The sequence below is a fragment of the Gavialis gangeticus genome, unplaced genomic scaffold (genome assembly GCF_001723915.1).
Source record: "Gavialis gangeticus isolate Ggan-Ray unplaced genomic scaffold, GavGan_comp1, whole genome shotgun sequence".
Classification (NCBI taxonomy): Eukaryota; Metazoa; Chordata; order Crocodylia; family Gavialidae; genus Gavialis; species Gavialis gangeticus.
The window spans coordinates 24,978,163-24,990,364 of record NW_017729009.1 but is presented as its reverse complement, the minus strand read 5'-3'; the positions used below and the strand labels follow the sequence as shown (position 1 = coordinate 24,990,364).

At 40.7% G+C, this 12,202-nt stretch overlaps 1 protein-coding gene across 2 annotated transcripts in view; it reads left to right on the top strand.

The window, feature by feature from the left end:
* Positions 1 to 12,173, top strand: part of SLC9A8 (solute carrier family 9 member A8) — an 85,745-nt gene extending 73,572 nt beyond the window's left edge. The window contains exons 11-16 of one of the 2 annotated variants that reach the window (XM_019510255.1): positions 15 to 131; positions 2,788 to 2,870; positions 4,974 to 5,085; positions 5,781 to 6,001; positions 7,368 to 7,514; positions 8,249 to 12,173. In XM_019510255.1, the coding sequence (XP_019365800.1) occupies positions 15 to 131; positions 2,788 to 2,870; positions 4,974 to 5,085; positions 5,781 to 6,001; positions 7,368 to 7,514; positions 8,249 to 8,356 (788 nt within the window). In that variant the 3' untranslated portion in view covers positions 8,357 to 12,173. The remainder of the gene's footprint in view (positions 1 to 14; positions 132 to 2,787; positions 2,871 to 4,973; positions 5,086 to 5,780; positions 6,002 to 7,367; positions 7,515 to 8,248) is intronic. The other variant, XM_019510256.1, reaches the window with a different exon arrangement.
* Positions 12,174 to 12,202: the final 29 nt, after the last annotated feature.

Genomic DNA, 12,202 nt, shown 5'->3' with positions numbered 1-12,202 from the left:
CTTTGCATCTCCAGGTATCATGGCAATCCTGTTTTCTGGTATTGTGATGTCTCACTACACACACCATAACCTTTCTCCAGTTACACAGATTCTAATGCAGCAGACACTGAGAACTGTTGCTTTTATGTGTGGTAGGTAATACTCATGAATTAAAATTCAGTTTGCATGAATTGGTATTTTTGGTGGGGTAGGAAAAGAAGTGCTTGGGCTTTTATAACCATTCATATGTCAGAGTTACTTGTCTCTACCAAAAGACTTACTAACATGGAGGCTGCAAGGCAGCCTAAAGTCACCTTTACTGACATATCAGATAAAATATGCAGTAAATCTTCTCCCTCCCCCATGCTCCAGGCTCCAGCTAAGACTTGCTACAAGATTGATAACCAAATAGATCTCCTTGACTCCTTCTTCCCCTCTCGTCCCTCCCCCCAGCCTATTTTTAGTTGCAGGAGACTGAATATGTTAAAAAAGAATGTTTTTAGATCTAAAGAAGCTTTTTGGAAAAAAAATAGTATTTTCTTGGAAACTGGCAAAAATATACAGGAACATCTACGGAAATAGCTCAGAACTCCACTGGCAGGCTGTAGCCTTCTTTTCTTCCTTTTATGGGCCAAAATTTTAGGAAATGACGTGATTCTATACCACTAATACACCCTTATTTTTAGGGATGCCTGCATGAGGATAATCCATACCTTATAGAAAAAATAGCATTTACTGTCTGTTTCTGCCCTTGAAACAAAGAGCCCACCTTGTTAGGACAAAAACAGCTGTAATCTTATGCAAGCAAAGTAAAGCTTTTTAAGCACACTGAATGCTCTTAATAGTAACTGGACCGTGTGCTTCAAAAGTAAAATCTTGTTATGAGAATGCCTTAATAATTGTTAGTGGGTGGCACTATTACACACTTTAAAGCATAGTTTTCAGGTGTCAGAGCAGGAAAGATGCAGTAATTTTCGTGTGCAGGAGGTTATGAAGTGTTGTAATTCAGAAGAGATTAAAATATACCGTCATAGCACTTTGTAATAAATAATAACACGGTGTTGGAAAGTTTTAGGTAGGATTTTTAATTTTTTACAGGGACTGAACCAGGGTCCATTGAAGTCAATGGGATTCATTTAATTAACTTCGCTGTGCTTTGAATTAGGCCCATCTTCCCCAAGCAAGCTGTACCAGTGCAGATGTTTCTCTCAGTCATCTAGAACAGCGGTTCCCAGTCTGTAGTACAGGTACCACCAGTGGTACACAGACAACCTGTCAGTGGTACGCATTAACAGGTTTATTATAATTACTTTATATGACAACATTTGCTGGTGGTACTTAAGGCTGTATCATTTTAAATTTGTGGTGTGCAATCTGTCAGAGTTTGGGAACTGCTGATCTGGAGTATGGTTCTGACAGCCTGACTCATGCTGCTTAGTTTACCATTGAAGTTAATCAAGCTGGAGTACTGCGTCCAGTTCTGGGCGCCACACTTTAAGAGGGATGTGGACAGCATCGAGAGGGTCCAGAGGAGGGCCACTCGTATAATCAGGGGACAGCAGGGTAGGTCCTATGAGGAAAGGTTGCGGGACCTGAACCTGTTCAGCCTTCAAAAGAGAAGGCTGAGGGGGGATCTTGTGGCCTGTTATAAACTGGTTAGGGGGGATCAGCAGGTGCTGGGGGAGTCCCTGTTCCCCCGAGCGCCGCAAGGAGTGACCAGGAACAATGGTCACAAGCTGGCGGAGGGAAGGTTTAAGTTGGACATCAGGAGGCGCTACTTCACGGTCAGGGCGGCTAGGGTCTGGAACCAGCTTCCAAGTGAGGTGGTGCAGGCTCCCACCCTGGGGGTTTTTAAGAGGAGGTTGGATGACCACCTTACTGGGGTCATTTGACCCCAGTGCTCCTCCTGCCATGGCAGGGGGTCGGACTAGATGATCTGCTCAGGTCCCTTCCGTCCCTAGAAACTATGAAACTATGAAAATAGTCATGGAATAAGGCAGAAGAGGTCAACCTGTTGCATTTGTGCCACAAGTGGAGCAGGCAGTTTCTATCTATGGTGCACAGCAGACTGGGAAGAGGGCAGGCAGTATAGATTTCAGAGACATTAGTACTGGAAGGGACCTCAGGATATCACTGAGTCCAGCCCCCTGCCCCAGGGGCAGGAAATCAGCTAGGGTCAAAGGATCCCAGCAAGATAAGTGTCCAAACGTTTCTTAAAAGAGTCCGGAGAAGGTGCTTGGAGGAAGTCTATTCCAGGCCTTGGGGGCTCAGACAGTAAAGAAGTTTTTCCTTATGTCCAGCCTAAAATGGATTTGGACGAGTCCATTAGACCATTGGACCTTGTCATCCCTTGGGGCGCTCTGGTGAACAGGCATTCCCCCAGATCCTGATGTATACCCCTTATATAGTAGCAGGTAGGGCAGGGAGCAGAAAGCAGAGCAGCAAATCAGGCAAGAAGCACACAGTAAAGAGCAGCAAACAGTGCAACAGATCAGACAGAGATCAGAATGGTGGATTGGGCAGAGGAAGGGGATTGGAGTGGCATGTGGAGGTTGTAGGGCATATTGTGGACTGCCTGCCAGAAAGAGTGGCCCTCACTGGAGTACGGTTATTCAACAAAAACAAGGGTGGCAGAATCAGACCTCTTGGATCGTGGCGCCTAGTAACTAGACTGAGTCAAAGAAGCAACAGATATATTTTTATCCCATGTATGCAACCACCTATTACAAGACTAGGATAAGACCCATGAAACAGATTGATTAAATCAGCAGTTTCATTTGAATGATTTTTGATCTCTTTCTTTTTCAGAAACATGTGTTTTTGCATTCCTTGGTATGTCAATTTTTAGTTTTCCTCACAAATTTGAAATGTCCTTTGTCATCTGGTGCATAGTAGGTATTTATTTTCCTCTGAAAGTTTTCAAATATCTCTTATAGTATTTCTAAAAACACTTTTTACAGTATGTTACAGTATTTTTTGTATTCCATAATTGTATGCCAAAACTTGTAGCTTTAACTTGTATCAAAAATATTCTGGTGTTTTGTGGGTTTATACATGTTTAATCCCCATTGGTAGAAACATAAACATATCTTCTGATGATCCACAAGAGTTTCTGCCTACGAGGTCATTTGAAAAGAACTACAGAAACCCTATTTGAGTTAAATGTCCAAATACTCCATTTTCAGAATCCCAAAAGCTGTTGAGATTGTTATAGGGAGCAGATATGCACACAGAGTTCCTGAAAAACACTTCACAATTTTTTACAGATTTTAATTAAATTGGAGAGAAGAGAAGGTTTTGGATCTTTTCTACAAATTTAGTATGAAAGATTTTAAGAAACTAAAAGTATTAGACTGCATTAATGCAATCTATAGAAACAATGTAATGCAAAGCATTCTGCCTCACTGCACACAGCCAAAATATCACAGTTTCAAATAATTCTCTCGCATATTTTTTTTCAATGATAGCGATAAAATGAACCCATACATGAACTTTTTAGACTCCCACTTACCTCCCATAAGGAGAAATACCCTTCTAGACCTGCATACTTTCCAGTTTCTACTTATTCATTTCTACCCTTTTTAATTTTTCTGTGTTGTGATGTTGTAAACTGTTGCTTTTAATTAATGGCACTTTGAATTGTTTCACAGAAAGCTAACACGTTCTTTTTAGCATTAGGATTATAATATTAATTTACAAATACATAAGTCACGTTTCACAGAGGGAAGAAAATGAAATACGAATCTCTCCCTAGGCATGCTGATCTAGACGGTAGCACCAAATGCTGCCGCATTTGAACCAGGGGTTCAAGAGTAACCTTGTTCGGCTGCAAGAGATTTTGAGGTGTTGGTGTCTGCTGTGGGACCTGCGAGGTTGCTCTCGCTACATTACCCTTGCATACCTACCTCTCCCCCCGAACAGATGGCTACTGAGTGGAATTTCATTATCACTGGAATTTCCCTTGCAGCCCTGAGGCAATGTAGCAATTATGGCTGACTGCCAAAAAAGGAAAAAGGCACAGCCTTCATTCGGTCTAATAAAAGATATCACCTCTGTCCACGAGCCCTGATGCTTGTTTGCATTAATTTTGAGACAGAGAAAACAGCCGTTAGTCTCTTAAAGCTACCCACACATATTGGTATGTTCTTTTACCAAAGATACTCTGGGATTTTGGTCTTTTCCTCTGACGCCCTGAGGAATTTTCTTTTTGCCTCTGAGTTGTTCCACCAGTGGCAATGATTTGAGAAGATGGACTGCTTTGGGGCTGCCATTGGAGGAACCAGACCTCTTCTTAAATTAATCCCTGGGTTCCTTGGGATGCCCGCACAGCTTTCAGTTCAGTTGTCGTTAGTAAAACTGTCTCACAGCCTTCAATTATGTCTGTAGTTTGTGTAGTAACGAGTCTGGTTTGGCTGCATAGGCCCGGTGTTTAAGCATTTCAATTCTACATTAACCTAAACTGTGTGGTGCTTTAAATTGAATGACCAATGTGTCTAGCTATGAAGAATATATAGTGAGAGTACTATGCTCCCCTTACTGTTCGTGTGGCAGTTGTACATTGGAGGGCTCTGTACCAGCATTTCTCAACCTGTGGGTTGTGACCCAAAAGTGGGTCACAAGAATATATGAAAAGGTCACAAACAAACTTTAAAAATGGATCAACAAACTTTAAAAAATGGATTCTTCTTTAAAGGAGAAAAACATGGGAAATGGAGGGTTTTCCATTGCAGGCTGGTGGAGTTCCAGCCTGCAAGGGGCTGCTTGAGGCCCCCCGTACCCTACACCACCCCCCAGGAATCGGGGTTGGGAGTGAGGGGCACTGGCAGGGCCAGAGGGCTGTTTTGTACTTAAATTATTTACTGGGTTGGGACTGGCCATCAATGTTTACAAATGGGTCCTGGTACAGAAAGGTTGAGAACCGTTGCTCTGTACGGTATGGATATAATGCAGTAAATAGCCTTTCACTTATTAAATTACTTCCTTGCTATTTACAGGTGCTTGTCCTGCTTGGCAGAGCAGTGAATATTTTTCCACTTTCATACCTGATCAACTTCTTTCGTGATCATAAAATCACCCCTAAAATGATGTTCATTATGTGGTTTAGTGGTAAGTCTAAGTGCAGAGTATACATTAGGGGGTGGCAACATATGGCCCATGGACTAGCTCCAGCCCACAGCAGCTCCTAGGCTTGCCATCTTCAGTTTAGTCTCTGCTGCAGCAGAGGTGGCATCGCCAGAGTCCTATCACCTGTTTTTTTTCTGTTCCCTTCACAGCATCTGCTAGACACTGGGGAGGTGCAGGGGTGCAGTCCGCAGTGGGAGATGAGTCACAAGTGGTGGCCTGCAGTTGCTAACCTCTGGTTTGCAGGATTGAAGAAAATGGCATGGTGTTTCATTGTACTAGCTCCTCTGCAACAGATCATGTCCTGTGGGTGGAGCAAAACTAAAGTGAACATTTTTGTGCTTCTCAAACCTAAGTTCAGCAGAACTTATCCTTATCTTGGAGGCCCATGTGGAGATAGTCCAGCCAGAATGATTCTGCAAAGCTGCTGCTTTTACAGTACCCTGTTTTGGGGATCCAGAGCCTGATAGATTTAATTTATTTAAGGCTCGGTTGTTTAGGAAGCCAATCAGGTGCTCAGGGTGATGGCCACAGAGTAAGGACCTATATGGCCTTAAAACGTATGTTTAGAAGAAGAGATTTCCAATGTGTTAAAAACACCGTGATGATTGAAGAAAATGCTGAAAATAAATCCTGAGTTTAATGAATGACCTTTCCTTTGATATATAAACTCTTGCCAGGTTTACGTGGAGCAATTCCATATGCCCTGAGCCTTCATTTGGGCCTAGAACCAATAGAAAAGCGACAGCTCATTGGGACCACAACAATCATCATTGTGTTATTCACAATTTTGTTGTTGGGGGGAGGAACTATGCCCCTGATCAGACTGATTGATATTGAAGACTCCAAAGCACGAAGGAGGAACAAGAAGGATATTAACCTCAGCAAGACTGAAAAGATGGTTTGTTCCTCTCTTATGTTTGCCATGTTTAAAAATGAATTATCTGGTTTCTCCCTTTAATTTGCATAGTAAGGGTCAGTACATAGTAAATATACAGTGACATTTTCTACTGGAAAAAATTAAATGAAATAATACACTACAGTATAAAAAATCATCATTTACAAATCCTGTAAAAGCATAACTAAACCAATATTTATGTGATCAGTTCTGTTCATGCACAGGGATTTGACATTATGATTGACCTCGTCTAATTTTAAATTGATTGATCCAAATTACAGCCATCCCCATAAAAACACAGGGCAGAAGATAGAGAATGGGCTGAATTGTATACAAATGGAAAATAACTAATAAAAGATATCACAGCTACCCAAAGAACCTTGTCCAGCGTATTGTGAGTCGCATTCTTCAGGAGGACAAGGGGCACATTAATCATAAGAGGCAGATGGAAGTTTTTAAAAAATACTTCAAAATAAAGCAAAAGTTATGAAAAGATGGTAGAGATGGCATCCATATAACTAGAGCTTATTTTAACACAATATCTTGGCTAATCTGAAGTACTGCAGAACTTTGTCCAAAGGTGAGCTGTAATTGCAGCCTAAAACTTCACGTTGTCTTTGGGACAATTAGCGATTAGAGAGAGAATAACTGTATCCCAGAAGACTTGTCTCCATTCCCCTGCTCCAGCCAACATACATGTAAGTTAGCTGCAGTGAGGAATAATTCAGTCCTGCACAAAATGTCAAGGCCTTTACATTCCTCAGAATCAGTTGACCTGTAACTTCTGTTTTACTTTTTGAGGAGGCCCATGCTACAATGTCATTTGTCATTTAGACAGTTTGAGAACCCACTGCTTCATCACCACTATCTAATTAACATTATAATCACCTCTGCTAATTGTATCAAAGTATTGTAGCTTCATACAGTGAGCTGTTAATGTTTCTGGATAAACTTGTCTTTAAAGTTATTTGACATTGCTAGCATATGAGGTTTCCCTTGTTGCACTGTAAAATAAGGAACATTTGGGTCTCTAAAGTTGTAGCGTTAGTGGGGGATGAAATGAAAATTAATCATTGGAAGTGGAGCCTTTCATCTTCAGATCAGTAGCTCACTTCCATTACAAATCAGTCAAAGCTAAAAGTTGCCTTCTTTTCTAAGCTATTTACTAATTTCTGTAAGGCATTGAGGGTCTTAGTCCAGTTCCTAGAAGATGTATTGTCTAGATGAATCTTATTGTTTCTACAAGTGTTACACAGTTAGGCAAAATGGCTTATTCATAGCAACCTACACTATTTCAGCATTTTTCTAATATTTTCTTTCCTAAGAAGAAAGGAATTTAAGGATTTCTGATTGTTCTGTGATCTTTTAGGGCAATACCATTGAATCTGAACATTTATCAGAACTCACAGAGGAAGAGTATGAAGCCCAGTACATAAAGCGCCAGGACCTCAAAGGCTTTATGTGGCTTGATGCCAAGTATTTGAATCCCTTTTTCACTAGGCGGCTCACACAAGAGGTGAGTTCTGCTTTCTTGGAAAAGAAACATTTGTGGTAGCATTGGTTTAGCATTCTCCTGAATTCCATTCTACACCAATCACAGATGTGTACTGCAGGCTTGGAAATTTTGATTTGGGCAGAGTAATCTGACTAATATGATACCTGTTCAGAGATAGCTACCATGATCAAAGACCTGTCAAATGCAGACCCAGTAGAACCTACTTGCATTTTCTTGCTCTGTTCCTTTGCTAAAAGGCATTCATTTCAGTTTGCACTTCCTGTGCTGTTCTACAGAATTTGGCAGCAGGGGGTTGGCCAACCAAACCTCGCATTCAGTTTATACCTGGAATCCAGAAGGATGAGGCCAGCTATCTAGGATGCTTGGACAACAAAATGGCACTCATGGACTCTTGAAATAAAATGAATCACTGAAGCTCCCACTTCCCCCTAGCACATGTAGAAAAAAAGATGTGGGGTCAGGCCACCCAAACAGTATTGTGACTGCTGTGTCCCAGTGAACTGAGCCTTCTATAGAACACAGGGGGGGAAAATATCCATCATCAAAATAATTATAGTTGAAAGTAACCACTGATGGATTGTATAATATTTTCAATTAGGAGGCATAATTGTGCATGTATTAGAGGGTGAGGTGTGGAAATTAGTGTTTTGTGGAGATACACCAAGTAAATGTTCTATAACGCACATACACTTCTGTACCTAAATAACAGTTGCTCTTATTTTCTTTTGCCTTAGGACCTGCACCATGGACGCATACAGATGAAAAGCCTTACCAATAAATGGTATGAAGAGGTGCGACAAGGGCCCTCAGGGTCTGAAGATGATGAACAAGAGCTTCTATAGCAAGCTGGAAAAAGAATATAATGAGCTCTGATAACAGAGCACCAAAACATAGATATATGTAGCAAAAAGAGTCTGATTGCACAAAAGCCAGGGCATTAAGAACAAAGCCCGTGGGTTTCAGACTTGGTTTTGTGGTGTTGTGCTCAGTTTCACAGAATGGATACTCTGTGTTGGGTAAGATTAGTCATTTGCTGGAAATGCCGTACAGTAGTACAGAGGCACAGTGGGTTGAGCAAAGAGAACCATTTTTATGTCCTAATTTCAGAACACCTGTAAGTTTCACTCAGCCCATTCAAAAACCAAACCATGTACATTAAAATAATATTAATATTAAGAGTGCATGTAGGGTGTAGGTTTATTCCCCCTCATGGAATTTGCTGTACGTGTATGCTCCACAAAACAGAATGCATTACACTTTACCCTTTACTTTTTTAATACTTGTTTGCATCTAAGGGGAATTACGGTTTTATATTGTGAATTGTATCAACAATAGTTAGTGAATCTGCCTGGAATCAGTTTTGCATATTATGAATCCAGATTTGATAACAATCACTTGATAGAAAGAAGATGCTGCATGTGTGCAGAAGTATCTTTTAAACCCTAGGTCCTTCTGCCCCAGTACTGGCCATATCGGCCACTTACAGACATTAACAAAAAAAGAAAAGTGCTTTACTAGAAAAGGCAGCATGTTAGTTTGACCAGGCTCTGCAGTGTCTGTATAGATTGGGTGCTTCACCGGAGCTTTTTGGCACTTTTAGTTAAGTCCGATTCAGTCAGCTGTTGGATAAAAGTCCAAAGCCCCACTAAAGCGTCCAATTTATATAGACATAGGGCAAGCCAGGTCCAATTAATGTGATATCTCTTTTGGGTATGCCCTTTGCTCAGCATGGGAGCACACCAAGTTTAAAGTAAAGCTTAATTTTGGGCGGGGGGAGGGGGTTAACATCTGTAAGTAGCCATCTTGAAATCTTTTTACATGGCGGGACCTAAACTGCGTTTGAAAAACATAGATTTTTTTTCACTATTTTTTTCTCTCATCTGTAATTTAAAACAATTGAACTTGTATTTTTTTTTTAATTGTGTTAAGCAAAGGGTTTTTCCTGGCTGGCCCTATGGGCTTCTGATCTCAAACAGCAGCAATCTGTGTTGATGGATTCTTAAATTTAAGAAGCATCAGTAGCAGGCTTTCCATATCATGTTTTATCTGAATTAATATGGAAGAAAAGCTCACAAGAATTTTTAATACTATGCATTGTTGAAACATCTTTTGGGAAATGCCAAACATTTAACCTTCCATTAAGTTGTCCAGCTGCTTTAATTTTTTTTATATGTTCATAGTGCCATGTAAAAACCTTTGGCACCCTAACCTTCTCCTACATGCCATGGTCAGCTTGAAAAAAAACTACATGCCGTGATAACACATGCAGTGATTACCACACACTTTTATAGCCAATTGTATTGCCACCTGATCATTACCACATACATTTTCTGCAATTGTGTGCGCAACTACTGTTCTCTGTATGCAGATCAGTCATTCAGATGCACGTAGGGAATGTGGTATAGCTTTTTTTTCTCCTCCTTTACTGGGTATTTTTGTCACAGATCTATTGTATATTTTTTCCAGGGGATTAAAAGCCCTGTCAGGAATGTATTCAGAGAGCATAAATTCTGAGTTCTTTGTTGACTGAGTAGTTTTTTGTGTGTGTATGTTTGGAGTCTGTTGTGGTATTTATACAAATAAGGCAGCAGCTGGTGAAACCTCTGTGAGGATTCAATATGTTCTTCCCACTTTCGGTGGTATCAGATTAAAGTGATTAGGGAAGTGGATTAGGGTTTTGATTTCCTTTTCTGTATATATACTTTGAAACATGCCTTTTTACAGTGTCTGATGCTAGGAAGTTACTCTCAGCTCTAGATTAGCCGTGCTTAAGTCCTTCATTGATATCTCATTAGCAGCATCACCAGAGGTATGGGTGACTTTCAGGTGTATTACATGTTGACAGAAGTTTTGGAGGATGATAGTCTTCTTCAATGGTAGCTGGGCGCACTGTCTGTGCATTTTCACTTGTAAATTTCTGTATCTCATGAGAGAAAATGCACTTTTTCTGGTAACAAGGGGAGGACACTTTCTGTATTAATCAACCATGAAATGCACTTCATCTCTTGTCCTTATATGTAAGCAGACTGTGTCATGCTTTATGGAACTGCAACATGCATTAATGTGAGACTGTGAAAGAGAAAGAACTGAGCCTTTTTTGGTGCTAAGCACTGAAAAATGACCTCTTGCATGCTTTTTAAGAGGAGAACAAATCTTTAAAAAAAATAAAAAAGGTTTCTTCATCCTCTTTGGCAACAGTAAATTTAATTAACCTTTTTGTTACCAGTACAAAATTAGGGGTGTGTGCTTGCACACGTAGAATATGAAAACTGAAATTAGAGAAATATGAGGCAAGAGAGAGAGAACGTGTGTGTGTGTGTGTGTAAATTTTGTATAGCTGTTTTTTCAGGTGCCCATCCAGAGCAACTGGCTCCATTTTTTATGGGTTGTTGAATCTGCTCACACAAGGAATAGTCTAAGCCAAGGCTGCTCAACTGGCAGTAAATGTGCAGCCCCCAGGCTCTTCCCCAGCCTCTGCTGCCTCTATCACTCCTCCTGCAATAGCAGCCAGAATCTCTAGGCTTCCCCTTCCTCCTCCAGCTGCTGCTTCCTGTCTTTGCAATACGAGGCCTTCACTGGTGCAGCTGCTGGGGCATGTACCCCCCCATGGGCTTAGGAGCTGGACAGCCCTGGTCTAAGCTATTAGGGCCAGCTGGCCATTTTGAGATCATTTAGGGCATGAGGATTTTTTTCTACTGTGTTTATTTTGTTTGCAAGAAGGTAGATGTTATATCTGTAAATAGGTAAACATCGCATTTCAGGCCAGTCTTTCCCAGTTCAAACAGTTGAGGTTTGGGTAGTTGTTTTGCGGGGGGTGCAGAGTGTTATGCACTAGCACCTAAATAGGAACTAAATAACTGAAGTACATTTTCAGTCACTGAAGAGATTTTTTTGTGGTTTTGACATTGGGTCATTTCTGCTTTCTGTTAACCAGTAGCAGGCACCTGTTTCTGAGAGTCTCATGTTATAGGACACAAAGGCAAAGGAGTGCCCACAGCAGCCCATGCCTAAAGCCTAGAAAGCCACCTTGAGCCCCCCTGATCTTGTCATTGTCTATGCTGATCATAATCTGAAGGCTTTTCTAAATTTATACCAGTTGCAATTCCTCCAACAGACTGTTAGCAGACATGGACTTCTGTGCCCCTTTTTTCCCTAGCCATTCTCCCTGTTAACAATACTAGATTTTCCATTGCTACACTACCACCCCATACTGGAGAATCCCCTATACTGGTCTGCTTGTCCTGGAGCCATTATATGGGATTTCAAGTCACTTTGTAATGGGAATGTAACCGGAGGCAGCCAAAGATCAGAACCACCATTCTCAGCTATTTGATTATTCCAGTGAAAGAAGAAGCTAACTAAAATGGATGAAAGATCTGCACTAATATAACTTCCTTGAAAGGCTGATCTAGTTCATTCATTCTGTTGAATTGGTCATTTCCTGCCCTCTGCTGGCAATTTGTGAAAATGCATTTAGATCTAGTTCATGAAGCATCTGCCAATAGGAATTTAGTATCCATTTACATTTAGCTAATGAACTGAAATATCTGAAATTAATTAAATGAGCCTGGAACTCTTTATTTAGAGGAACTCTTTTTTTTTTTTAAATTAAAAGGCAACTATATTAATGCTTTAATATGAAGTTTAATGGATTTATCAGAACCCCCCCCCCCCCAACAAAAACCAAC